Source organism: Lissotriton helveticus, chromosome 3_1 (assembly GCF_964261635.1).
Source record: "Lissotriton helveticus chromosome 3_1, aLisHel1.1, whole genome shotgun sequence".
NCBI lineage: Eukaryota > Metazoa > Chordata > Amphibia > Caudata > Salamandridae > Lissotriton > Lissotriton helveticus.
Genome location: NC_136061.1, coordinates 494,418,302 through 494,446,040, shown reverse-complemented (window position 1 = coordinate 494,446,040; position 27,739 = coordinate 494,418,302). Strand labels below are relative to the sequence as shown.

The following is a 27,739-nucleotide window of genomic DNA, read 5'->3' as shown; positions in this document are numbered from 1 at the left end:
GTGTATTGTTATTAAAAGTTAGCGCGCGCTCATCCCAGCCCCAGCAGCTGCTGGGCCCTGTCATCCTATTCCTATGCAGGTTGTCCTGTTCCTGTCCTTATGCTGTATTAAACCTGCAAAACTCCCACTACCTCGAATCTTGACTCTTATTTATTGAGCTATCTGTTATGATATATGTCTAGTCAAAAATAGGGTATTATTTATTTATTTACCACATAATGGCGCCCGAACAGGGACTTGCCCTTTCCCCACGCGTCGGTGAAGCCACGCCGACCCCCTGACCCTCTGCAGTCGTGACGGAACTCTTCTGCGCAGTGGCAGATATTTCTGCTCAAGTATCCCTCAGGCCCACGGAGGAGACGGAGGAGGCGGTCCAGCATCCAGACGAGACGGTGGAGGAACGCGGCGAGTCCCGACCAGAGCCCAAGCCAAGAGTCCAAGGTCCGAGGTATCCGGAGGTCCACCCGTAACTGAAGTCCGAAGTTCGTCGTCGTAGCAGTCCAGTCCAGTCCGAGGCCTTCCGTTCTTGCTGCCCGGTGAGTACCGTTACTGGGGTGGTATCTAGACAGGGTCAATTTAATTGACTCTGGTCTGTGGGTTGGTGGTACACAGTCCCACAAACGAAGTGTTCACTTCGGTGGATACGGGTCCTGACGTGTCTCTTTAAGAGACCGGTAAGTTTCGTACTGTTTCAGCAGTGCATCTAGTTTCTGTTCTAGTCAGTTTCTGTTCTCGAGAAAATTCACGTGTTCTGTTCTCAGTATTTCCAGGTAGTATTCTGTCCGAACTGTTATTTTAAATGTTTTTCATGTATTCTAATGTCGTGGTATGAATGGGAAATAAGTATCGTGTTTATTATGTATTGTATTGTGTCTAGATTACAGTTCAGTCATGCCCATATTTTCCAAGTTACGTCAGTTAAAAACTAGAAAGGGTCTGCTGGAAGCAGCAGTTCCCGTCCCGCCTAGGGACAGTCCAGGTCACTTTATGTATCAGAAACATGGCATAAGTGCCATATTGTATCTAGATTTATGGGTAGAGTATACCAAACAGTTAGAAGAAAAGTATAGATGGCCCGTATCGGGTACATGGGATGCCGAATGCATCATGCGAGTAGAAGAAGCATTATGGAAAAAGAAAGCCAGACAATCACAGAAAGATGCCATCGAGTTATGGCGTAAAGAAGCTCATAAAAGAACCGAAAAAGAAATCAGAAAGTCAGAACTAAGTAGAGAATCCCAAGAACGAGCCCAAGAAAGAGAATTAATCGAGATAGGTGAACGAGTTAGAACTGAGCAATCAGACAGACAGAGGAATGCCCTCATTAAGGGTATGTATCCTCTTCTTGCTGAGGGCTTGCCAAAAGCGACCCCGGAGGCATCCAGTAATTTCCCGCCACCATTAGTTCCGACCAAGCTACGTCACAAACCGACCGCAGCTGATATTTTTATTTCGTCCTATCTGGACGACACAGTCCCCGAATATGCAAATCCTGTTCGCACTCCGCCAGTCCCTGTAAACCAGGTAATTCCTGCTCCTCCAGACACCGGGGTGCCCTTAACAGCCCCCCCGGGTCAGCCCGCCATACAAGTCCAGCCCACGTTACAATTACCGACCCTGCCAGGACGAAAAGCATCAGTTGATGATTCTAGTTTAGGGGCCGCAGGAGGAGGTCTTCCTCAAACCCCGCCGCCATACAAGCGTTTATCAGCACTCGAATTACATGCTCAAGCATCACAGCGTACTCCCAAGAGTAATAAGTCTGTCGCAGAAATCAGGCAAGCCCTTGGTGAATGTGTTTATGACCCAGTTCCAGGCGAGTTTAATATGGTTTTATATTCCGTACGCGTAAGGAGAGTGACCGAGTATCTAGTCACCCTACCAAATATGAAAGAAGATCTAGACAGGATATATCGTTTCATCCGTACAGGGGATGACCCACAAAGTATTAGTGATGCCATGTCTCAAAGGAAAGCCGAGATTCAGCGCATGATATTAAAGTTCTTAATTAACTGTCTAATAAGAGAACAAGATTACCCGTCTAAAGACCCGGAAGAAATGAAAACTCTAACAAAGTGGAGTGATAATATAGCCGAAGGAAAGCACAATACCATTAGTGCCATGGAGAGTATGTACAAGAAAATCCGTAGAGAGATAATAAAGATACACGCACAGCGTAAAGCCGCACAAGTAAGCGAGAAAGAAAGTACCTCTGATCCTGAAGAGGAAGACGACGAGAATACCGCCAGAATAGCGTATGTAGGAAAACCTAGATTTCCAGATCGCCATTTACGTCTAGAACACAAGCCAACTTTCCATCATCCAGCACCAGAACAAGGTTCCCTAGAACAAGTATTTCAAGCTACCGATCACATTCTGAAATCACGAATCGGTTATAGTGAGTTAAGTACTATGCATGAACAGGAACTAGTCCGATCGGCAGTCAGATGGATTACTGATTCTACCACTTTTCCAGACGAAATAGTGGCACAAATGTTCCTGAAAATGCCCCCAGCCGAGCAGCGACTGGTGGGTATGTATATGATCCAGCACCTCATTACTCTGTATGAGGGTCAACATTCTGATCCAGGCCCGTTACATGATATCCTGAACGAGTTACTCCAGTATAGATGGAGAGGTCTAGGTACCGATTTAATTAGTGTCATTTTAGAACAACGTCATAAATATAGAACATTCTTGAACCCGCATTTTGTCCATGTCTCACCCCCAGAAAGTAAATCATTCTACATAGACAGACAGAATCCGTTACGAGAAGTCCACCCAGTCAGAGGAACGGGTGGCGAAATGCAACGAGTGTTTGTATACACTCCGATCACAAAGATGGAACTTCTCGAAATGAAGAAATTAATTCCCTGTCATGACAAAGATCCAGCAGGGTTCCATAGAGAATTAAAGGACATGCTCCGTATGGGAGAATACACTTACCCAGATATCATTAAAATGTTAAAGGTTCTGTTGCCCGCAGGGGTGTATGAAAAGCTAAAGGAAAAAGAATGGGAGGTGGGAGAGAAAAAGATAGATTGGGCAGTCCTAGAAGCAGAAGATAAGATACGAGTACCAGGTACTGGTCTTGGAGAGAAATGTAAAGAATTACCAGAATTATTGATTCAAGTTTTACCCAGATTATTAACAACGAAAAAAGAAGACTGGGATGCAATCTCAGCCTGTAAACAGAAACAAGATGAAGATATTAGTGATTTTTATTCTAGGTTTGAAAAGTGCTTTAGTATCAACAGTGGCCTCAAGACAAGTAGTGAGTCATACCCTCACCTTTTCGTTACTAAATTAGTCGAGAATTCAAGCCCACAAGTTAAAAATCGAGTTTTGAAAGTCGAAAGTACCTGGCAAGCAAATACTCCGTCCCAGATGCTCCAGATGTTCCAGTACCACCAGAATAGAATCAGGGAAGAGCAAGAACACGAGAGAAAACGTATGAAAGACATGAAAATGAAAGTACTAGTTGCACAATCTGTTCCTCAAGACAGTCAGAAGAGGGGTCAGAATCAAGCCAGTCATCCTGCAGCTCCCGTTAAAGGGAACTGCAATTATTGTAAACAACCAGGTCATTTTATAAATGAGTGTGCAGTTCTGAAACACAACATAGCTACTGGTAAGACTAAAGAAAGACCACGTCCGCCTAGACAAGAACAAGTTTCACAGACTCCTCCGTCACAGAATGCACAACAGACAGTTACAGTACCGCAGCCTATTGCTGCAACACAGCATGTTACATCGCAGATGTACCAGTATGCACAGTCTGAGTATCCAGAGTACCAGCCATATTCATGAAACAGCCTAGAGAGGGAGGTAGGCTTGCCTCTCATCGAGATACCTGTAGATCAAGAAGGTCCCTATGTTCACAGTCAAGTATTAGGGAAAGACAGAAAGTTTTTGATTGATACAGGGGCAAGTAGGACCACAATTAGTCATGCCGAAGTTCCAGGGGCTCCGCTCTCAGGCTCAAGAAATGTTTCCCTTGGATTTTCAGGAAAGCCTATCGTTAATGAGATTTCAAAGCCAGTCACTCTAGAAGTAGGTCCATTGTCCCGCACTACTGATCTGTTACTTACTAAGTCATGCCCAGAAAATCTATTAGGCATTAAAACACTGAAAGAGTTAGGTGCAGTTATATGTTGTTCCCCAGAGGGAATACGATTGTTCCTACGTGACTTTAAGGGTCACTATGTATTACGAGATTTTGATTCCAGACTGTCTAAAGTCCCGCAGCATTTATGGGCGCAAGGTCCAACTGATGTAGGTTATATGCAAATCACACCCCATCGTGTGACCCTGAAACCAGGTGTAGTGTTACCACGAATCAGGCAGTATAGATTGCCACCTGAGGCTGTAGCAGCCTTATCCAAAATTATAGACGAGCTCATGGCTCAAGGAGTAGTTGTAGAAACTGACTCCAACGTATGTAATTCTCCGATCATTCCAGTCATGAAACGTACTGATCCAAATGCACCCCCAGTATATCGATTAGTGATTGATTTACGAGAACTTAACAAATGTATTATTCCGCAGTACCCAGTTGTCCCAGATATCTCTTCCCTGTTAACTGCTATTGATTCCGAAGCCATGTTCTTCACTGTCATAGACCTCAAGAACGCATTTTTTAGTGTTCCGATTCATCCAGACAGCCAGTTTCTTTTCGGATTCTGTTTAAATGGAAGGAGCTATATGTTCACACGCGCTCCTCAAGGTTTCACAGAAAGTCCTAGTATTTACAGTCAAGCACTCAAGAGACAACTAGACAACATTCACATGCCAACTGACACTGCCCTGCTCCAGTATGTCGATGATCTACTGATCACAGCCCGTTCTGAACGTGACTGCGAGCGAGCGTCACTCACGGTTCTGTATTTCCTAGCCGAGATGGGGCACAAGGTGTCCCCTTCGAAGCTTCAATTCTGTGTCCAGCAAGTGGTCTACTTAGGACACTTACTGTCCAAGAGGGGTAGGCAGTTGACACCAGACCGTATCCAGTTAATAGTGAGTCTTCCTCAGCCCAAGACCCAGAAGGAGGTACGTGCCTTTATCGGCCTTACTTCTTACTGCAGACAATGGATTCCTCAGTATGCATTTCTAGCCAAGCCACTGATACAGTTAACGACACAGGAGGCAGCCGTATCGACTGTCCTCCCTTGGACATCTGAACATACACTTAGTTTCAATGAGTTAAAGAAAGCCCTATGCCAAGCTCCAGTTCTAGCGACACCGAACCACAGTAAGCCTTTTACACTTTTCGTTACTGAACGTGAAGGTACAGCATTATCTGTTCTCACACAAGATCAAGCAGGACAATACAAGCCCTGTGCTTATTTTTCTAGCACATTAGATCCAGTCGCCCAGGCTTTGCCCGCGTGCCTCAAGTCAGTTGCAGCCACAGCACTAGCTATCAGACAAAGTGATTCCATAGTTTTAGGACATACCTTGACAGTACAAGTTCCACATTCCGTGGAAGTTCTTTTAAACCGAACACAAACACAGCACTTGACAATTGCACGTTTAACAGGTTATGAATTGACACTGTTCCAGCCACACATAGATATTAGACGCTGCAACATCCTGAATCCTGCTACACTGTTACCATCAGTTAGTTCAAATCCTGCCGCACACGACTGTGTGGAAGTAGTCAACATTACGACAAAGCCAAGACAAGATCTGACAGATATTCCGTTACCAGACCCTGACCTGACACTTTATGTGGATGGTTCATGTATGAGAACTAATACAGGAGAACTAGTAGCCGCGTATGCAGTGACTACTGACACCGAAGTTATTGAAACACATCGTATTGATACCCTGTCCGCTCAAGCAGCAGAGCTAGTTGCTCTGACACAAGCCTGCATACACGCCAAGAACCTGAAAGTTAATGTTTACACAGATTCACGCTACGCATTTGGAGTTGTACACGACTTTGGAGTGCTCTGGCAAGAGAGAGGTTTCATGACTTCTCATGGAACCAAGATTCAGCATGGTTTCCTTATTCAAGCTCTGTTAGATGCCATACACTTACCGACCTCCATTGCTATTATGAAATGCAAAGCACATACGAAAGTTGCTGACATTATTTCTCAAGGTAATGATCTAGCAGATCGCACAGCCAAGCTTACAGCACAGACTCTAGACATTCAAGTTAATCCGACACAGACACAAACTCCAGATCCGACTACATGTATGACAGTTAAGGACCCTACTCAAGATGTCATAGATATCCAGTTACATGCTACTCCCGATGAAACCAAGAAGTGGTCTGAACAAGGAGGGGTCCAGACAGATCAAGGATGGTTAACAAAGGGTAGGACCGCATGGTTTCTCCCCGACTCTATGGTTCAAGTCATCATTAATACCGCACATAGTCCAGCACATTTAGGAGAAAAAGCTATGTTAGACAGTATCCAGAACATTTGGTTCAACAAGCATTTACGAGCTGCAGCCAAGCAGAAAGTCCGTACCTGTATGATATGTTGTCAGTTTAATCCAGGTAAAAGTGTCCCGGTGGAACAAGGGGGATTCCAGCCTCCTGACCACCCTTTTGAGGTCCTCCAGATGGATTATATTCAGATGGAGCGATGTCGAGGTTTCAAGTATGTCCTTGTAGTTGTATGCGCTTTGTCCAGATGGACAGAAGCATATCCAGTCCCAGATTACACAGCCGCGACCACTGCCAAGCAGTTGGTTCGTGAATTCTTCCCTCGATATGGACTCCCTAGAGTCGTATATTCTGATAACGGTCAGCCATTCTCATCTGAACTGATGAAGCACGTTTCCCTGTTGTTGGGGTACCAGTGGAAGTTTCATTGTGTACGCCATCCTGAAGCAGCCGGTCTAGTCGAGAGACATAATCAGACTCTGAAAATCCGAATTGCCAAAATATGTAAAGAGAAAGGTGTGGACTGGCTAGTAGCTCTGCCAGTCGCTCTGTTTTATATGCGCATGGTCGCACATTCCAGATCAGGTCTGTCCCCGTATGAGGTCGTATTCGGCCGCCCCCCTAACATGTGGGGTACTCCTAGACCCCGAAGTATTACTGATGTTTCATGTAATATGCTGACAGATTACCTAGCTTCCTTGATGTCTGCCCTCAACTCATGTCGTTCACAGGTTGCCGCCACATTTCCAGACAATACCGAGGTGGCACCGCATGAAATCGTTCCAGGTTCGATGGTGCTCGTCCGGAACTTTGACAGATCAAGTCCGCTGGAGCCACGTTGGAAGGAGCCCCGTCAGGTCCTCCTCACCACCCGTACAGCTGTGAAATTGGAAGGACGCCGCGGCTGGGTGCATCTTTCGCACGTCAAGAAATTCTACGGATTGAAACCGGTCTTTAAAAACATTTCCCAGGATATCAAGACTTGTCAAAACATTGTTCCTAAGGACTGTCCCGCAAATGACATTGATACAACCCCTCCCTTGGTAGAGAAAACTCCGCAGCAGGAGTATAAGCAAAAACTCCGGTCTAGTAAAATAAGTCAGTCAGTTTGATTGTATAAGTCCTCCCCTAGGTGAAACGGTTAGACTGTTTCTGACATGTATAAAATAGACCCCCATAGTGAGAGAGTTAGTCCAAACTCAAACCGATGTATCGTTTTTCTGAGTTTCATATTATTTCTCAGCATTTTGATTTCCTGCACTAGTTACGCATTTTTCCTGTGTTTTCCAGTTCCTCATGTAAATAAGCCTTCTAATGTTACAGTAGAGCACACGTTTAGTGATCTGCCTCCTCATGAACTGTCATACCGCCTCGCTATGCGTAATAACTCATTTATCCGTATGTTACATTACTCACACCAGACCAGCAATGCCACTAATTGTTGGGTGTGTGGTCGACTCCCCCCTTTCCAGACGTCCAAGGGAGTTCTGCCACTCTTCCCTTATCCTTTTTCACATAATGGTTCGTGTGGAGCATGGTCCACGTTAACGTCATCCTTAACAGATATGTCTTTTCTGAATAGTACATGTTTCCCAGACAAGCAAGGTCTCTCCCATAGAACAGGGTTAGATCTAGAAAATGAAGTGTATAATTTAAGTAATTATTCTTCGAATTTCATGGTTCTGAATGTTCAGTCTGATACTACTCCAGATTCACCTGCTATTTCAGTACTACCAGTCAAAGGCGAATTATGTGTTCGTAATTATGGTTCTGTACACGTAGGACATAGTGATTGTACTACTATTATCCAGTATAGTGACAGTGGGAAATCTATTTTTAAAGCTTCACGTCATTCTTATTTTGTTTGTGGTCAAACTGCATATGTTCGTCTGCCCCTCGATTGGGAGGGAACCTGTTACATTGCCTTCCTACTGCCACCTGTTTTCCTAGCCCCACCTGACTACCATAGGAATTCCTTCCTAGTACATACTAGACACAAGAGAAACCTCCCGATTGTCGATTATACTGAAACTGCTGCAGAGCAATTCATTGATATTGATAAAGGTGTGTTCCCTTATTTAGGTACAGTTGTAAATAGTAAGCTAATCCGTAGGTTAACAAGAACCCTTGAAGCTGTAGTAGATGAGACTGCCTCCGCTCTAGGTAACTTAACCGAAGAGCAATCCTTTATGAGAATTGTTGTGCTCCAGAATCGTCTCGTCCTTGACGTCATACTGGCCGATAGGGGCGGGGCCTGTAGACTCATCGGATCTAGTTGCTGCATTTTCATTCCAAATAACGCGCCGTCTGTTTATTTAGCTATAACCAGACTCCATAAAATTGCCCATCTGTTACACCAAGATCCAGGCACCTGGACATGGTCCGGTTGGTTCTGGAATATAATTTCTGCATGGGGATGGAAAATATTGTCTTTTCTAGGTATAGCAGTAGCGATCATATTCAGCTGCTGCCTCTGTATACAATGTGGCCCTGCGATTTGCGGCATGTGTGCTACCTCTTGTATTCCTAGTCCCAAGCCCCGTCCTAAATCCCGTTCCAAGACAATTCGAGATGAACAAATGGTACTGTATGAAATGATAGATGGTATCATGAATATTGATGTTTCCTGATGGAAACGTAGTGACAAGGAGGGAATGTGGAAAAGTAAATTTTGCCATGTTCTGTGTCCCTACGTGTCATCCATCATATGTTATGTGTGCATGACCAATATGCATATGTTATTCCCCATGTCCGATTCAAGACGCAATTATAGTTGTGTCCACCTCTGATATGCCATTTCCTAGTCCTCATGAGTAATATGAGTGTCAGGCCTATGTAAAGTTATGTTGCCACGTTTCTCAGTGTGCACGTTATTTCATTATAAAGTCCCCGTTTCCAGGCCTCAACAGGGCCCGGACATCAGATTCAGCCCCTGTCTCCTGAAGCCTCGCTGAGGAGCGATACAGCCCCCACCTGTATCCTCGACCTTTCACTTACTTCCTGCCTCGCAGTGCCCGGTGCAGCTTGGCTCTGCCTCTGAGTCTGCCAAGACTATGTTATGATTCCAGCTATCAGTTTAGTCCTCCTTCTCTGCATTCCTAAGCTACTGAACTGCATCAATAGTTTCCGTCATTGTCTAGCCTTCACGTCTCCATGTTAAGAGAAATACTGTATTTAATGGTCATTTAATATTCTTCATCACGCACTATATGAAGAATAAATGCATGCTCTAGTCTTAGAGTCAGTTAGCTTTTCCCCTCATGACTTCTAGTTTATATCAACATGTTCCCTAAACATCAGATACTAGATAGGGTTTAGGTACATGTCGCTCCGACCCTCCAGACTTTAGTCTCTGCTCCTAGCACAGAGTTCATAGCCCCCAGCTTCTCCTAGTAACACGTCATTGCCAGTTTGCGCGCACCATTAGGTTAGAGGTCCCGGCTCCTTAGGTAGCCCCCTCCTATGTTTCCGCCCATTCATGACATATTCTGTTACGTTTGTATCACATGTCTGAGTTACACCTTCTTTTTACTCTTATCTTTCGCGACTGCTACGCGTCACGCCTTCTGCTCCACCCACTGCTACGCCTACTGCAATGTAATGCTATGTGTTTGCGCTATGTATATATGCTCGTGTATTGTTATTAAAAGTTAGCGCGCGCTCATCCCAGCCCCAGCAGCTGCTGGGCCCTGTCATCCTATTCCTATGCAGGTTGTCCTGTTCCTGTCCTTATGCTGTATTAAACCTGCAAAACTCCCACTACCTCGAATCTTGACTCTTATTTATTGAGCTATCTGTTATGATATATGTCTAGTCAAAAATAGGGTATTATTTATTTATTTACCACACCCCCCCAATGTATATGGTGTGTTGATGTATAGCCTATGTCCATCTCCTGGACCTCCCCTTTCCAAAGCTGTATTGGGTGTTGTGATTGGTGGTGTACTTTTCGAGTTTACCTGGCTCAAAGGACACAGTTCTCTCTTTATAATAGTAGTATAGATAGATTGTAACACATCAGCATCTCACTAATATTACTGCAAACAATCTCTGTGACACCCTTCCATTTCTCATATGTGAGGTCAAGTTTTGATCTAAAGGAAACCTTTTTTATGGATGTTGAAACACAAATATTTCTCTGCCAAATACCTGTGATAGACATCACCAACATTAAAAATAAATTAAAGGAAAACAATATTTAAAACAATCTGTTCAAGAATTATTCAAGTCGTCCGGGCAAGAAACTCTGCAGAATAGGGGAGCCCCTTGAGAGGCTGGGACCCTGGGCTAGGGCCCACTTTTCCCATGCCTTAAAACGTCTCTGCGCTTCTGTGCTCTCCAGATGCGTGCGTGTGATGGGTAGTCAGTGCAAACACTGGTGCACTTCATGCTCTTATGCAAATGTTATATTCCACCTTTTAAGTTATTTATCGAGTGGTTTTTAAAGCCCCCGAGTCTCAGGAAGCGTAGGAATGCACTGTTTTATCTTCAGCTCCTATACAGCACCGATGTTCGTTTTAGACTTTGTTCCTTTCTCAAACCAGCTGTGAGATGCAGAAAATCGATGGAGGGCAAGATGTCAGGGTGCACTGGATCCCAGACCCCCAAATGTGGGCCAGTGTTGTACCTCGAACAGTGCTTGAGGCTGTGGGGGGTCTGTGATCATTTAGAGGTTCATGGTGTGGGTAGGGGTCGCGGTATATTGATCGGGTTATCCCATTTTTATGCCGCCACATGGTTTGCATCATATTCTTGTCGGCAGAGATTCGATTGCACAGTATCGCTCCCTGTGTTGTTTTGCAAGAAGTATTTATTCATTTTGCGATTCTCTTCCTCTGCATGTTTTTCTTATGTATGCATCTTTTATGGCTCTACTGATGCAGAATAAAAATGAAATGAAAGGAGTACTGTATAATTTTATCTGTGAATAGCAGCCCGGCCTGACGTTGTCCGGGGCAGAAGGGGTCTGGGGGCAGCACCACTGCAGGAGACGCGCAGCAGAGCGGCCAGCAGCGGGAGCAGCAGAGCGTACTCACCAGCATCACGTGCGCAGGGTGTTGTTTCCTTGCTCCCGTTTCCTTGCTCCTGGCCGCTTCTGCCCACGCTCCTGTCCGTTCTTGGCATGTCGGACTCCGGTGGCTGTCGGGTCGGCGCTCCTGTCCTGCCCGCTTCTGGCCACGCTCCTGTCCGCTCCTGGCCACGCTCCTGTCCGCACTTGGCTCCTCGCCGACCACTTTACTACTTTACTAAAATGGCGGACCCGTGATTGTGATGTCAGCACGCATAAAACGCACATGCCCACCTCAGACATGGCGCTACTTCCAAGGGACTACTTTGTGAAAGAACATACTTTGCATGGGGACACAGCACGCCACTTCTAGAAGAAGCGGAGATGGTGACAGGCGGACTCCCAGTGACCCCAAGTCTTGGAGGCCGAGTGTTGAACATGTTATCTTATCTTACATTGCTATGTACATTTTCTATTTCTATGAATATGCGTCACTATCTGTCATCTCCGAATGTTCGGAGATTACATATGTGACGTCACCGCTGTCATCTGTCAGATGCCGTTCCCCTCTGCCAGAGACTGCGTCCCTTATTCTGGCTCCCTGTGGGCCCATTTACTTCTTCAATAAATATAATTCTTACTTAATTAAATCGTCCATTCAGTTTTTTAAGCCCCCACAACAATTGGCGACGAGGACGGGGATCCGACATGGGCCCACGGGTAAAGGTTTTCTTGTGTGAAGAGTTGCGGTGCTGATTGAAGAGTCATCGTGACAATTCGGTAAACGAGAAATGAAGGGATGCGGAATCTGAAAATTAAGGAATTGAAGTAAGTGCATCGGGAGATCTTATGGTGAGGTAAAGGCTGCCGGCGTAAGCGCGCTGAGGAATCCTGTCAGCTGTGGCGCGTGAGGCATGCTGGGATCAGAGGGCTTAGCGTCTGTGTAACCATTGGATGCAAGCCGAAAACGTCAGCGAACGTCAAATGCGTGCAGCCATCTTTGAAAAGAAAATTACCTCAGAATAACATGGTGCCTATTCAATTCACATAGAGCGAGAGTGACGGCAAAAGCGGCGATTTGAACATTGTAATTTGTCGCGCTAAACCTATTCTTTAAAAGAAATTAAAGTGAATATAATACACAATATAAACATGAGGAAGTAAGCAAAGAAGATTATAAATGATTTAAAATAAGGAGTTTTGGCAACAGATTAAGCAACGTATGAGGCAGCAAAGGAAGTCTTGTGTTAAATATTATAAGGAACAAGAAAAAGACATACAAGGAAAAGATTTGAAAGTTAATATGGCACAGAGCAATAATATATGTGTGCCCCCACTTTTCCTTGATGAGCCAGAAAGACCTACCATGAAATGGAAGAAATGGATTAGAGCATTTGAGAATTATATTGTGTCCATAGTTGGAAAAGGATATGATGCTGAGAGGAAGTGTTCATTATTGTTTGGCCTTTTAGGAAGAGCCGGGCAGGAAGTATTCGATAGCTTACCTGAGTATGAGAGCCCCCAGGAGTCTTTCTACCATTAAACGAGTACCAGGAAGCAATAAAAAGACTTGAAATACAATTTGATGAAGAAAGTAACATAATGGTAGGAAGGCACAAGTTTGCGCTAAGAAAGCAGCATGAAGGGGAAACAATTGATGAATATATTGCATGTTTGCGTGTCCTAGCAAAAGAATGTGAATTTGAAGACATGACTGATATTTATATCAGAGACCAGATTGTATTTTACTGTTATTCAAAAAAGGTGCAGGAAAGATTACTGGCATGTAAAAAACCAACGCTACAAGAAGTTGTAGACATTGCAAAAGGGATAGAAAGGTCAATGGTAACTACTAAAGAGTTGTCTAATGCGTGTGGTAATGCTAATGTATTTTATCTACAGGATAAGAGAAAAGGTGAGAACAAAAGCTATGAAAGAAATTGGAGTGAGAAATAGGTAGGAGGAAAACAATTAAGTTGTTTTAGGTGCGGATCAAAAGAGCATTTGGCAGACTGCAAAACGTGTCCTGCAATTGGAAAAAAATGTTTAAAATGCAAAAAATTCGGTCACAATACAACTTTATGTAAAACAAAAACAGCGAACAGTAATGTAAATGTAAACACTGTTGTAGACTATGACGAAGAAATGTGTGCAAATATAATTTTGTATGTAGAAATGGTTGATGGGAAAATAAAAGGACCAATAGGTGATGCTAAAATTGGTGATGTTGAGCTGCAATTCACGGCCGACTCAGGATCACCAATCACAACCGTATCTGATAAACTATTTGAGGAGAAATGGCATGATATAGACTTAATGGAATCCGATGTGAACCCAAAAGCTTTTGGTGAGCAAGATATAAATATGATAGGATATTTTTGTGATACAGTTACATTCAGAGGGAGAACGGTTAATACCAAGATTTATGTTGCAGAAAAAGGGAGGATTTTAATTGGGTGGAGAGACTTGGCGAAATTAGGAGTATTGTTAAAACCAGGTGCAAAGGATCCTATAGTTCTGAGTGAATATTGGGTGAACAGTGTAAGTATTGATGACTGTCAAAATGAAATTAAAGGTACTATTGAAAAATTTCAAGATGTTTTTAAAAATGAAATAGGTTGCGTCAAAGGTTTCACACATGAAATAAAACTAAAAGATGGTGCTGTTCCTAGTAAACATAAGGTGAGAACCATTCCATTGTCGATAAGAAAGGAGTTGAAAGATGTACTTGATAAGTTGAGTAATGAAGGCGTGATCGAAGAAGCTGATGAGTCAGAGTGGGTATCAGCTATTGTAGTTTCTAAAAAGAAAAAAACTGGAGATATAAGGTTGTGTGTAGACCTCAGAAGCTTAAACAAGAACATCATAGTAAACTGTCATCCACTCCCAAAGATACAAGACATATTACAATCTGTTTCTGGTTCAAAGTATTTCACCTTGATTGACTTGAAAGCCGCATATCACCAGGTATGTTTGACGGAAAATTCAAAGAAGTTGACAACATTTATCACACCATTTGGTGCATACAGATACATCCGCCTACCATTTGGTTTAGCTTCCTCATCAGGTGTTTTTCAAAAATTGATGGACATCTTATTTAGTGGAATGAAGGGTGTTGAAGCATTCCAAGATGATATCCTAATACATTCAGAGACTGTGCATGATCATTTGAAAATTCTTGAAAAAGTATTGGGCACTTTGAAAAAAAGAGGAATGACTGTCTCTAAGGACAAGTGCAAGTTTATGACTAACAAAATAGAGTACTTAGGTCATGTATTGTCTTCTGAAGGAAGCACTCCAAAAGAGGATCTTGTGAAGGCCATAAAAGATGCACCAAACCCAAATGATAAGGAGAGCTTAAAATCATTTTTGGGCCTCAGCGAATACTACGCTAAATTCATTTATGGTTATGCTGGAATGGTTGAACCACTGAGGAAACTACTTAGAAAGAATGTGGCATACAATTGGTCTACTGAACAAGAGCGAGCATTCAAAGTAGTAAAAGAAGAAATAGCGGGTGCTCCCGCTTTGAAACCTTACAATCCTGACGATCCTTACTTACCCTGACGTTTCCAATGATGTATTGGGTGTGTTGATTGGCGCTGTGGTTCCCGAGTTTACCCGCTTCAAAGGTTCCCAGTTCTCTCTTTATAATAGTAGTATAGATAAGTTTGACAGGGGGAGTTCAGACAGGTTCTGAAGCTGTTAGCAAACTCAATTAAAAAAAATGGCAAAACTATTTTTCCATTGTAGAAGTCCCAAATATAGGAATTCATCCAACAAATCTTGTGATTTCCTTCCTTAATAGTTGTTAGACCTGGCATCATCGGCGTGGGTCTGATGGCGCAAGATTACCAGTTCAGGATATTTCTAAAACACCATACTCACCTGGGCCCATATACATACACACTTTGAACCGGTAATCTATTTTCCTGTTAGACCTGGCATCATTGGCGTGGGTCTCCCTTCCTCTCTACTCTCCCTGTCTTTTATATTGGCTGGATTTAGATGTTCTGGGCACTGTGCCACTGCTACTCACTGCCACAGCACGAATGCTCCCTGTATATAAATGACTGTATGAATAAGGATAACCATAATGATTACATCTGTGTAGCCTGTGTCAATAGTGAGTTACCCTCCATTTAACTGTCGCTACTGCGAAACGATCCATTCTCATAGGCCAGGATGGGCCAAATAAGGATTACTTACTATCATCCTATCTGGCCATAGGAACCTCGAGTTTGATATGTTTATGCTCAGGACATTGAGGGGCACCTTTTAGTAAGGACTGTTTATATATTATATGTTTTGAAATACCTTTCCTGAAAATGCGTAGTTTCTTGCCTAAGCTTTGCTGTAGGCTGTTGCGAGTATGTGCATTGGCCATCTGGTTTTGGAGCAGCAGGGCCAGCTGGTTCAGACCTGGCTGGAGAGAGAGATCGGTAATCAGAGCATGGGGAGGGGTGACTCTTTGATCCGAGCAGGGCTGTGCCTGGCAAGGTGAGTGATGGCTCCACCTCCCACTGGGTGTCTGATAGCAGACCCCCTCATTCTGAAAGGGCAGGATGTCGCCTCGCAAACCAAGTGCTCCCCGACCACACCAAAATGGTTCTGACTGGAGTCAGTGATTTACGACTTTAGAGAACAAAGACTTTTTAGGTATAAAATGCTGTGCTGGAACTTTGTCGAAGTGTGTTCCTCCTGGATGTCAAGACGAAACTCTGTCCGAGCGGACAGAGGAAAGGACTTTGAAACTTTCACCAAACTTGCCGAAGAAACTACCCGAGGGCCTAAATCGAGAGTTCCTCCTGCAGAAGTCTCAGGGACATTATACTTCACCCGGTCAGTCATCGGAATTCCTGTGCGAGGAATCCTACTTGCAGGTGAGGCCTCCGTCGAGTAATCCAGAGCCTCTAGTTCTACTGTAAGGACTGGGAACTGGGCACCTTTGAATTTTTTGCTAAACCCGAGCGGGCCGCTGCAGCTAAGAGAGAACTGCCGCCGTGAGAGCCCACCTAAGTTTGCAGCTTCAAATCTTCCGCTGGATCTGTGTGGGCCGCCGCTGCTGATAGAGAGCTGCCGCCGCTGAGAGCCCACCAAGATCTGCTCCTTCGAGCCCTTCACTGAACCTGTGTGGACCACTGCAACTGAGAGAGAGTTGTAGCCGCTGAGCGTCCACCGTTGTGCCAGCCGGGCCGAGACCATCCTTTGTCCCGTGGGCCGCTGCAGCCAAGAGAGAGCTGTAGCCGCTGAGTGCCCGCACCCATAGCTACATGGCATCATCGTGATTTGTTCTGTGGGCCGCTGGAGCCAAGAAGAGAGCTGTAGCCGCTGAGTGCCCACACACTTTGCTACTTTGAATCATCGTGGTTATTCCCTGGGCTGCTGCAGCCAAGAGAGATCTGTAGCCGCTGAGTGCCCGCACCGTTTGCTACTTTGCATCATCGTGATTCGTCCCGTGGGCCGCCGCAGTTAAGAGAGAGCTGTGGCCGCTGAGCGACCGCACCTTTGGCAACTTTGCATCCTTGGGCTTTGTCCTGTGGGCCGCCGCAGCTGCGAGATAGCCGCTGCCGCTGTGCGCCCGCACCTTGTCCTCCCTTGTTGCTGATTGTCGCTATCGTCCTGTGGGCCACCGAAGCTACGAGATAGCTGCTGCCGCTGTGAGCCCACCACGGAGCTGCACAACGAGAATCAGCGCCACCACCAGCCCGGGCCGCCTCAGCCGCGTGGTGCTGCCGCTGAGCGCCCGCCTGTTCCAGAGTGCCCGAATCATTGTGGTTGGAGGCTGCGGGCCTCGGTGTTGTGGGGGCTTAAATAACTGAATGGACGATTTAATTAAGTAAGAATTATATTTATTGAAGAAGTAAATGGGCCCACAGGGAGCCAGAATAAGGGACGCAGTCTCTGGCAGAGCGGAACGGCATCTGACAGATGACAGCGGTGACGTCACATATGTAATCTCCGAACATTCGGAGATGACAGATAGTGACGCATATTCATAGAAATAGAAAACGTACATAGCAATGTAAGATAAGATAACATGTTCAACATCTCCTTTTTTCCCAAACTGACACAAGAAAGTGATATATGTATAAGCAAACATTTTCATGCCATAACATAGTCCTCAAAGCGTTTAGGCATCCTAACCACTCTTCCTGATTTAGACTGAACACCAGAGGTACTGGGGCACACTTTGTCAGTCATTGAAACACAAAAAGGTTTTTCACGCTCATTGGACTGCACCTCCACAGAACTGTCATTGTCAGCTATTTTGGTACTTGTCTTTGCCACAGAACCCCTTGCTCTCTCTCCATTGTACATGGAAGTGTTGATGCCATCATTTAACGTTGAATAGCTTTGGTTACCAGAAACATTTTCCCACTCAAGTATACTCTCATCCAGGCTTTTCTCTTCTTCGTCCATGTTTCTCAATATGATCTTTTCCTGCCCTTTTTTCAATGCTACAATGTCATCTTTGCTCCACCATCCTTTTCCTTCAACAAGAACAGCCCCACCAGTTGTTTCGCTCACTTTCACAGGCTTGCTGAACTTTGTCTCCCCCTTTGATACCATGGTAGGTTTTCTTATTAAAATCCAATCACCTGGTTTCACACTCTTCTCCCTGACTTTATTCACTAAATCTGAGTATCTCTTGGTTCTCTCTTGTTTGTTAACAATGCGCTCCTTAACCTTGATACCATTGTCATTTATTTCATCAGAAATAACTTCTTCATTATACCATTTGCTGAACTTAGGCGTAAGTATAGAGTTACACTTTCTACCCCTCATCAGATAGAAGGGCGTATGTTTCGTTGTTTCATTGGGCGTGTTATTGTACGCATTTATTTTCTCTCTTCACATCCCTTTTCGATGCAATGGCAGACTGGATGCCTTCTTTAATGAATTTGTTTACTCTCTCCACCTGACCATTACTTTTTGGGCTATATAAAGGTGTCTTCTCCTGTTTGATTCCAGAATTAGATAAAAACTCTGTCATTTTAAGCGAAATTAATTGAGCCCCATTGTCTGAGACTAAGATTTTTGGTTGCCCTTCACTTGCAAAGATTTTTTCCAAAAACGTTATCACCACATCAGTTGTAACTGTACTCACAAATTTATGGTATACATATTTAGAGTAATAATCCGTTAGTACAATTATGTTTTTACACTCATCCTGCAATATATTAAAAGGTCCAGCAAAGTCAATAGCAACTTTTGTCCATGGACCATTTGGTATTTCCACAAACTGCAATTCATTTTTTGAAACTTTCCAGTGCTTATCAGATCTTAAACACTGTTCACACCTGTCAATGTAATCCTTAATTTCATTATCTACTCCTGGCCACCAATAATGCATCCTCAGAACATTCCTTGTGGCTGTGCTGCCAGGGTGACCTTTATGTGCCTATGTAATTATTTTCTGTCTCAAACCTGCTGGCGGTACAAACAATTCACCTCTTTTCAAGAAACCGCATTCGATGGTCAGTTCATCATTTACTTGCAGGTAACTTTTCAATTCACTTTGCACATTTCTGATAGGGGGCCATTTGGATTTCACATGATCCATTACATTTAACAAAATTGAATAATTTTCCATGTTTTCCAACCATTCTTTTTCAGTAATGGATCCTTTACACATTGCAGTTGCATCCACCAATGCCACCACGCACTCAGTGTCATCGAGTGATTCTTCCATTTGACCGTTAACTGGTAGGCGGGACAGACAGTCCGCTCTACAATTTTTTCCACCTTTTATGTGCCTTATTCCAAAGTTATACTCTTGAAGTTTCGAAAGAAGTCTTATCAATCTTGAACTTGCCCTACCATTACCACGTCCCTCACCATCCATCATGTAAACTAACGGTTTGTGGTCTGTGACTAAAGTGAACTTTTTACCCCACAAATAGTCTTTTAATTTCTGCACGGCCCAGACACATGCCAACGTTTCGCGTTCAATGGTACTATAATTCTTTTCAGTATCATTCAAACATCTAGATATGAATGCGATTGTATTTTCTCTGTTACCTTGAAGCTGACAGAAAACAGCACCGATCCCTTTGGCACTTGCATCAACAGTAACTACATTTTCTAGTTCAGGATCGTAAGGTTTCAAAGCGGGAGCACCCGCTATTTCTTCTTTTACTACTTTGAATGCTCACTCTTGTTCAGTAGACCAATTGTATGCCACATTCTTTCTAAGTAGTTTCCTCAGTGGTTCAACCATTCCAGCATAACCATAAATGAATTTAGCGTAGTATTCGCTGAGGCCCAAAAATGATTTTAAGCTCTCCTTATCATTTGGGTATGGTGCATCTTTTATGGCCTTCACAAGATCATCTTTTGGAGTGCTTCCTTCAGAAGACAATACATGACCTAAGTACTCTATTTTGTTAGTCATAAACTTGCACTTGTCCTTAGAGACAGTCATTCCTCTTTTTTTCAAAGTGCCCAATACTTTTTCAAGAATTTTCAAATGATCATGCACAGTCTCTGAATGTATTAGGATATCATCTTGGAATGCTTCAACACCCTTCATTCCACTAAATAAGATGTCCATCAATTTTTGAAAAACACCTGATGAGGAAGCTAAACCAAATGGTAGGCAGATGTATCTGTATGCACCAAATGGTGTGATAAATGTTGTCAACTTCTTTGAATTTTCCGTCAAACATACCTGGTGATATGCGGCTTTCAAGTCAATCAAGGTGAAATACTTTGAACCAGAAACAGATTGTAATATGTCTTGTATCTTTGGGAGTGGATGACAGTTTACTATGATGTTCTTGTTTAAGCTTCTGAGGTCTACACACAACCTTATATCTCCAGTTTTTTTCTTTTTAGAAACTACAATAGCTGATACCCACTCTGACTCATCAGCTTCTTCGATCACGCCTTCATTACTCAACTTATCAAGTACATCTTTCAACTCCTTTCTTATTGACAATGGAATGGTTCTCACCTTATGTTTACTAGGAACAGCACCATCTTTTAGTTTTATTTCATGTGTGAAACCTTTGACGCAACCTATTTCATTTTTAAAAACATCTTGAAATTTTTCAATAGTACCTTTAATTTCATTTTGACAGTCATCAATACTTACACTGTTCACCCAATATTCACTCAGAACTATAGGATCCTTTGCACCTGGTTTTAACAATACTCCTAATTTCGCCAAGTCTCTCCACCCAATTAAAATCCTCCCTTTTTCTGCAACATAAATCTTGGTATTAACCGTTCTCCCTCTGAATGTAACTGTATCACAAAAATATCCTATCATATTTATATCTTGCTCACCAAAAGCTTTTGGGTTCACATCAGATTCCATTAAGTCTATATCATGCCATTTCTCCTCAAATAGTTTATCAGATACGGTTGTGATTGGTGATCCTGAGTCAGCCGTGAATTGCAGCTCAACATCACCAATTTTAGCATCACCTATTGGTCCTTTTATTTTCCCATCAACCATTTCTACATACAAAATTATATTTGCACACATTTCTTCGTCATAGTCTACAACAGTGTTTACATTTACATTACTGTTCGCTGTTTTTGTTTTACATAAAGTTGTATTGTGACCGAATTTTTTGCATTTTAAACATTTTTTCCCAATTGCAGGACACGTTTTGCAGTCTGCCAAATGCTCTTTTGATCCGCACCTAAAACAACTTAATTAAAATACATTAGCATTACCACACGCATTAGACAACTCTTTAGTAGTTACCATTGACCTTTCTATCCCTTTTGCAATGTCTACAACTTCTTGTAGCGTTGGTTTTTTACATGCCAGTAATCTTTCCTGCACCTTTTTTGAATAACAGTAAAATACAATCTGGTCTCTGATATAAATATCAGTCATGTCTTCAAATTCACATTCTTTTGCTAGGACACGCAAACATGCAATATATTCATCAATTGTTTCCCCTTCATGCTGCTTTCTTAGCGCAAACTTGTGCCTTCCTACCATTATGTTACTTTCTTCATCAAATTGTATTTCAAGTCTTTTTATTGCTTCCTGGTACTCGTTTAATGGTAGAAAGACTCCTGGGGGCTCTCATACTCAGGTAAGCTATCGAATACTTCCTGCCCGGCTCTTCCTAAAAGGCCAAACAATAATGAACACTTCCTCTCAGCATCATATCCTTTTCCAACTATGGACACAATATAATTCTCAAATGCTCTAATCCATTTCTTCCATTTCATGGTAGGTCTTTCTGGCTCATCAAGGAAAAGTGGGGGCACACATATATTATTGCTCTGTGCCATATTAACTTTCAAATCTTTTCCTTGTATGTCTTTTTTTTGTTCCTTATAATATTTAACACAAGACTTCCTTTGCTGCCTCATACGTTGCTTAATCTGTTGCCAAAACTCCTTATTTTAAATCATTTATAATCTTCTTTGCTTACTTCCTCATGTTTATATTGTGTATTATATTCACTTTAATTTCTTTTAAAGAATAGGTTTAGCGCGACAAATTTCAATGTTCAAATCGCCGCTTTTGCCGTCACTCTCGCTCTATGTGAATTGAATAGGCACCATGTTATTCTGAGGTAATTTTCTTTTCAAAGATGGCTGCACGCATTTGACGTTCGCTGACGTTTTCGGCTTGCATCCAATGGTTACACAGACGCTAAGCCCTCTGATCCCAGCATGCCTCACGCGCCACAGCTGACAGGATTCCTCAGCGCGCTTACGCCGGCAGCCTTTACCTCACCATAAGATCTCCCGATGCACTTACTTCAATTCCTTAATTTTCAGATTCCGCATCCCTTCATTTCTCATTTACCGAATTGTCACGATGACTCTTCAATCAGCACCGCAACTCTTCACACAAGAAAACCTTTACCCGTGGGCCCATGTCGGATCCCCGTCCTCGTCGCCAATTGTTGTGGGGGCTTAAAAAACTGAATGGACGATTTAAATAAGTAAGAATTATATTTATTGAAGAAGTAAATGGGCCCACAGGGAGCCAGAATAAGGGACGCAGTCTCTGGCAGAGCGGAACGGCATCTGACAGATGACAGCGGTGACGTCACATATGTAATCTCCGAACATTCGGAGATGACAGATAGTGACGCATATTCATAGAAATAGAAAATGTACATAGCAATGTAAGATAAGATAACATGTTCAACACTCGGCCTCCAAGACTTGGGGTCACTGGGAGTCCGCCTGTCACCATCTCCGCTTCTTCTAGAAGTGGCGTGCTGTGTCCCCATTCAACAACAGGTATCTGGTGCGCAACGGGTCGAGTAGGCCCCGGCCCTGAACTCAGCCAGTGTCACGCTTTGGGGAATACGTTATTGTCTTTTTGAGTCCCTACAGGTTGACGTGAATTGTAGTTGTTGAAATGCTTTGAGAGTTTTGAGTTAAACTGTTAGATAAAGATATTATTTTTCTATACCTACCTGAGTTGTGCCTTATTGTACGTGGTCATAAATGCTTTACACACTGCCTCGGAGATAGGCCTAACTGCTTGTGCTACGTTACCACAGTGTTGTGCAGGGGTTCTCAAAGGGGGTAGCCCACTTGCCCTGACTTAGGAAGAAGGGTCCCTATTTGGACAGTGGCGCCTGCTATTGCCAACTAGAGACCACCATTTCTAACAACAGTGGAGATAAGGTCTGTTTACATTTGGTCTTAAATTTAATGATTGGATTTACTAGGCAGGGACTGGCATTAAATAGTTCCTAAAAATGCATCCGCAATGAAAAGACACTGAAGTAAAATATTAAACGTGGTCACCTGATATTTAAACTCTGACATATAATTCTTCATTTTACAGGGGATGAGAATGTTTCATGATACTAAATCAGCAAATGAGTTGCTTGAAGTGAACATGCACAAAATGAATGGAGGTATATGTACACCAAAGATACTCTGCATGGAAAAAATAGAAGTGGAGAAAACACTTGCAAAGTATGAAGACAATATAAACTCTGATGACAATTATGTTGGTAGCAGCAATTATTTAGAGCTATTTGTTTTTACTTCTTATAATATTTCGCATATGGATTTTTTTATGTTTAAATGTTTAAAATATCATCACTTTGTATATAGAAACAACACTTCTGGAGTAGCAAACTGATTGAAAGTAACTATTTTTCATATCTTCATTTGGTACCCTAAAACCCCACATAAAGCACTTGAATACAAAAGTGATTTGTTTTCTGGCATTTCTGTTTGTAAATTGTAAAATTATTCAGTTTACATGTATATTAACTAGTCATATCAGTTCCACAGACAGCAGATACATCAAATTACAAATTACAAGTAATAATTCGTCCATTGGTCATTTGGACAGTATCTAAAAATGTCTAATAATTCCTCCGAATGCAACATCAACAAGCATAACTAACATCAACAAGAACATACTTATAATCAATATCTATACAACCTGGGAAAGTAAATCCTTGGATTTGAAATACATTTTAATGAAGTTGCTGTGGTCCATCTTTTACTTTGAGGCAATGTAGAAGGCGAGTGTGATAAAGGTGCTGAGACTATTTGTATACAAATACCTGGCAGTATCTGTCTGAATACATATTGGACTGTGGGGCATATTAGCAAAAACCTCGTTAAAATTAGCGCCGTATTAGCAGCAGGAAACTGCCGCTAAAACGGCGATAATGGGCTTGCTAATATGCGTTATAGAATTCCAATAGAAGCCCAGGTTGGATGTACTGCACATCTAACCTGGGCTTCTATTAGAATTCTATAACGCATATTAGCAAGCCCATTATTGCCGTTTTAGTGGCAGTTTCCTGCAGCTAAAACTGCGATAATTTTAACGAGGTTGTTGCTAATATGCCCCTGTATTTTATTGGTGTTGTCTCCAAGACAGGGAAGGTGTTAGTCGAGAAGCAGTTGCTGCATCTTAATTGCGTGTGAGTCTGCAACAGAAGTATACTTTTCATACGCACTCTACACAAACTCTCATGGAGGGTATCCATTTCAGGGATCTAGCAAACCAGAGAGAAACATTTTCCAATCAACATCCTATTGCCTAGTACGAATCCAAGGCTTTTTTTGTTTAGATATCTTTTTATTAAACAAAAACATTGACATTCGGCAAACCAGCTTGCACTGACATGGTATCGATTCATATGGCGAGTACATTCAGACATCATAGATAGCTGGGACACATATCGAGCGCCCAAATGGGCTTCAAGGAGACAGAGGTTCATCCTCCAAGGGGACCATAGGGGCCACACATATATCACCCCGGTAAGCATTCCGCTTACACCATACAGAGGACCACTTCTTAGGACATCCCCTGCCACGTAGACCGTTTTCTCCCTGAACATACACCGATCTGAGTTCTTTTTCCAGGTGTCCAGAGTCGGTGATGTTCCCGCCCCCCGCATTTGTGCTATATCACGTTTGGCTACCATTGCACCCAGAGTAGCACAGAGCCTCTCCATGCCAGTTAAATCAGTGGGTTCACAAACATTAAGGAGACACCTTTTTACCTCCGGGACTATGTCTTTGTGCAGTACTTCCCGCATGACCTCGTGTAACCCCTGCCAGTACTCCTGGATCTGTTCACACTCCCAACGTATGGCTAGGAAAGTGCCCACCTGACCACAGTGTCTTCTAGAATCTCCCCCTCCCCCCCTCCTCATATGAACCAGCTACATTCTATGCAATATTTTAAGTTGGACCAGTTGTAGCCAAGCGGAAATCGCCACCTCTCGGGGAGAGGCCACCGCCTCTCGCCATTCCTCGTCGTCAAGCTCAAGGCCATCTCTTTCCCAACACTCACGTAGTCGTTCAAGGGTGTTCGGGGTATTATTAATCAATTTTTTTTAAATTACCGAAAATCCCATCCCAGAGCAACTCCCTCTGCAAGCCTTCAATTTCCCTAAAGTATCTTACAGGGACGAGATCGGGGTAATTTTGCAGGACATATAGAAAACGGGGCAGGGACATCATTTTGAATAGAGCTGCTCTGCCCAGCAATGAGAGTGGGAGTGCCTTCCAACCAGCGATATCTCGCCTCAGCAAGGGTGGGAGCAGGTTTCTCTCATTACGGAGCTTAGAGTCTACGATGACAAAGATCCCAAGGTAGCGAAAGCCATACCTCACTGTTGGGCAGTCCCTGGGTAGAGCAGGAGAATCGCCTCCTAGGATATATATGAGAGACTTGCTCCAATCAATCAAATCGCCAGAGTATTTACCAAAGGTCGTGAAAATGTCTAGTACACAACTTAGAGACATTTTGGGGGAGGCTAGGTAGAGGAGTATATCATCTGCATAGAGCGAGATGCGGTCCTCCCAATCTGCCGACCACCGTAGCCCCGTAGCACTGGTTCCCTACGGATTCAGGACGCCAGTGGCTCCAGGGAGAGGGCAAATAGCAGTGGTGACAGCAGACACCCCTGACGGGTACCACAACTCAGTTTGAATGAGTCCAATCATTTATTGTTGACCACTACCTGCGCCAATGGCTCCGAGTCGAGGAGTCTAACCCATGCTGTGAAGACGGGCCCAAACCCCATTTTGGTGAGAACAGCCATAGAGGCATCTAAGGGCACAATCACGGCTGCCTCTTTAATGGTGTCAACCCTCCCCAACACTCCATGCACCCTCTGCAGATTTAGGTCCATGTTTCGGTGAGGCATAAAGCCCGATTTATCAGGGTGCACCAGAGTACTTATCACCCAAGTCAAACGAGTGGCCAAGAGTTTAACAAGGATTTTAGGTTCTGCATTAAACACGGGAGATGGGTCTGTAGGAGGCAAATGTATTTCTAGGTTTACCCTCTGTTAGACCTGGCATCATTGGCATGAGTCTCTCCTCCATTTTTTCTGTTTGCCTCCTCTGTTTACGATGTTTTTGCTGGAATATTGCTTTGGGCACTGTGCCACTGCTGATCAGTGCCACAGTGCAAGTGCTCCCTATGTGAAATTAATGTATTGATTGAATTCCATGTTTGGCTATTTGGTTTACTGTCAGTCCCTAGTAGAGTGCACCAGGAGTGCCAGGGCTTGTAAATACAAATGCTGCTAGTGGGCTTGCGATTCAGAAAAGGGGGTGGTGATGAACAGAGTGTCTGAATTAAGCAGACCACTCTTACCCATTCCAAAGATCAGGGCTTGATCCATCACCGTTATTTAGCTCACTGCCCCATCCCAGCTCAGAACCTGGCTATATGCAAATTAGTCTGTCCCTGGCCCAGTGCATCATGGGAACAGGGCAGACCAAACTACCAAGCCAATTCTTCACCAGAAAGGATACAAGCTACCGGGGACCGGTTTCTGGCATTTCAGCCTCGTCGGCCCGGCTTGCTTGAATCCTGATGGAGCAGTGAGCAAGGGACTCATGTATGAGTATACCCTGCCACACCTATAGTGGCCAAAAACGATTCAGAAAAGGGGGTGGTGATGAACAGAGTGTCTGAATTAAGCAGACCACTCTTACCCAGTCCAAAGATCAGGGCTTGATCCATCACCGTTATTTAGCTCACTGCCCCATCCCAGCTCAGAACCTGGCTATATGCAAATTAGTCTGTCCCTGGCCCAGTGCATCATGGGAACAGGGCAGACCAAACTACCAAGCCAATTCTTCACCAGAAAGGATACAAGCTACCGGGGACCGGTTTCTGGCATTTCAGCCTCGTCGGCCCGGCTTGCTTGAATCCTGATGGAGCAGTGAGCAAGGGACTCATGTCTGAGTATACCCTGCCACACCTATAGTGGCCAAAAACGATTCAGAAAAGGGGGTGGTGATGAACAGAGTGTCTGAATTAAGCAGACCACTCTTACCCAGTCCAAAGATCAGGGCTTGATCCATCACCGTTATTTAGCTCACTGCCCCATCCCAGCTCAGAACCTGGCTATATGCAAATTAGTCTGTCCCTGTCCCAGTGCATCATGGGAACAGGGCAGACCAAACTACCAAGCCAATTCTTCACCAGAAAGGATACAAGCTACCGGGGACCGGTTTCTGGCATTTCAGCCTCGTCGGCCCGGCTTGCTTGAATCCTGATGGAGCAGTGAGCAAGGGACTCATGTCTGAGTATACCCTGCCACACCTATAGTGGCCAAAAACGATTCAGAAAAGGGGGTGGTGATGAACAGAGTGTCTGAATTAAGCAGACCACTCTTACCCAGTCCAAAGATCAGGGCTTGATCCATCACCGTTATTTAGCTCACTGCCCCATCCCAGCTCAGAACCTGGCTATATGCAAATTAGTCTGTCCCTGGCCCAGTGCATCATGGGAACAGGGCAGACCAAACTACCAAGCCAATTCTTCACCAGAAAGGATACAAGCTACCGGGGACCGGTTTCTGGCATTTCAGCCTCGTCGGCCCGGCTTGCTTGAATCC

General features: G+C 43.7%; 1 protein-coding gene across 3 annotated transcripts in view; it reads left to right on the top strand.

The window, feature by feature from the left end:
* The window catches only part of PMS1 (PMS1 homolog 1, mismatch repair system component), an 851,578-nt gene extending 828,036 nt beyond the window's left edge, over positions 1 to 23,542 (top strand). For 2 of the 3 annotated variants that reach the window (XM_078680380.1, XM_078680384.1), the window contains exon 13: positions 23,194 to 23,542. In XM_078680380.1, the coding sequence (XP_078536506.1) occupies positions 23,194 to 23,496 (303 nt within the window). In that variant the 3' untranslated portion in view covers positions 23,497 to 23,542. The remainder of the gene's footprint in view (positions 1 to 23,193) is intronic. The other variant, XM_078680379.1, reaches the window with a different exon arrangement.
* Positions 23,543 to 27,739: the final 4,197 nt, after the last annotated feature.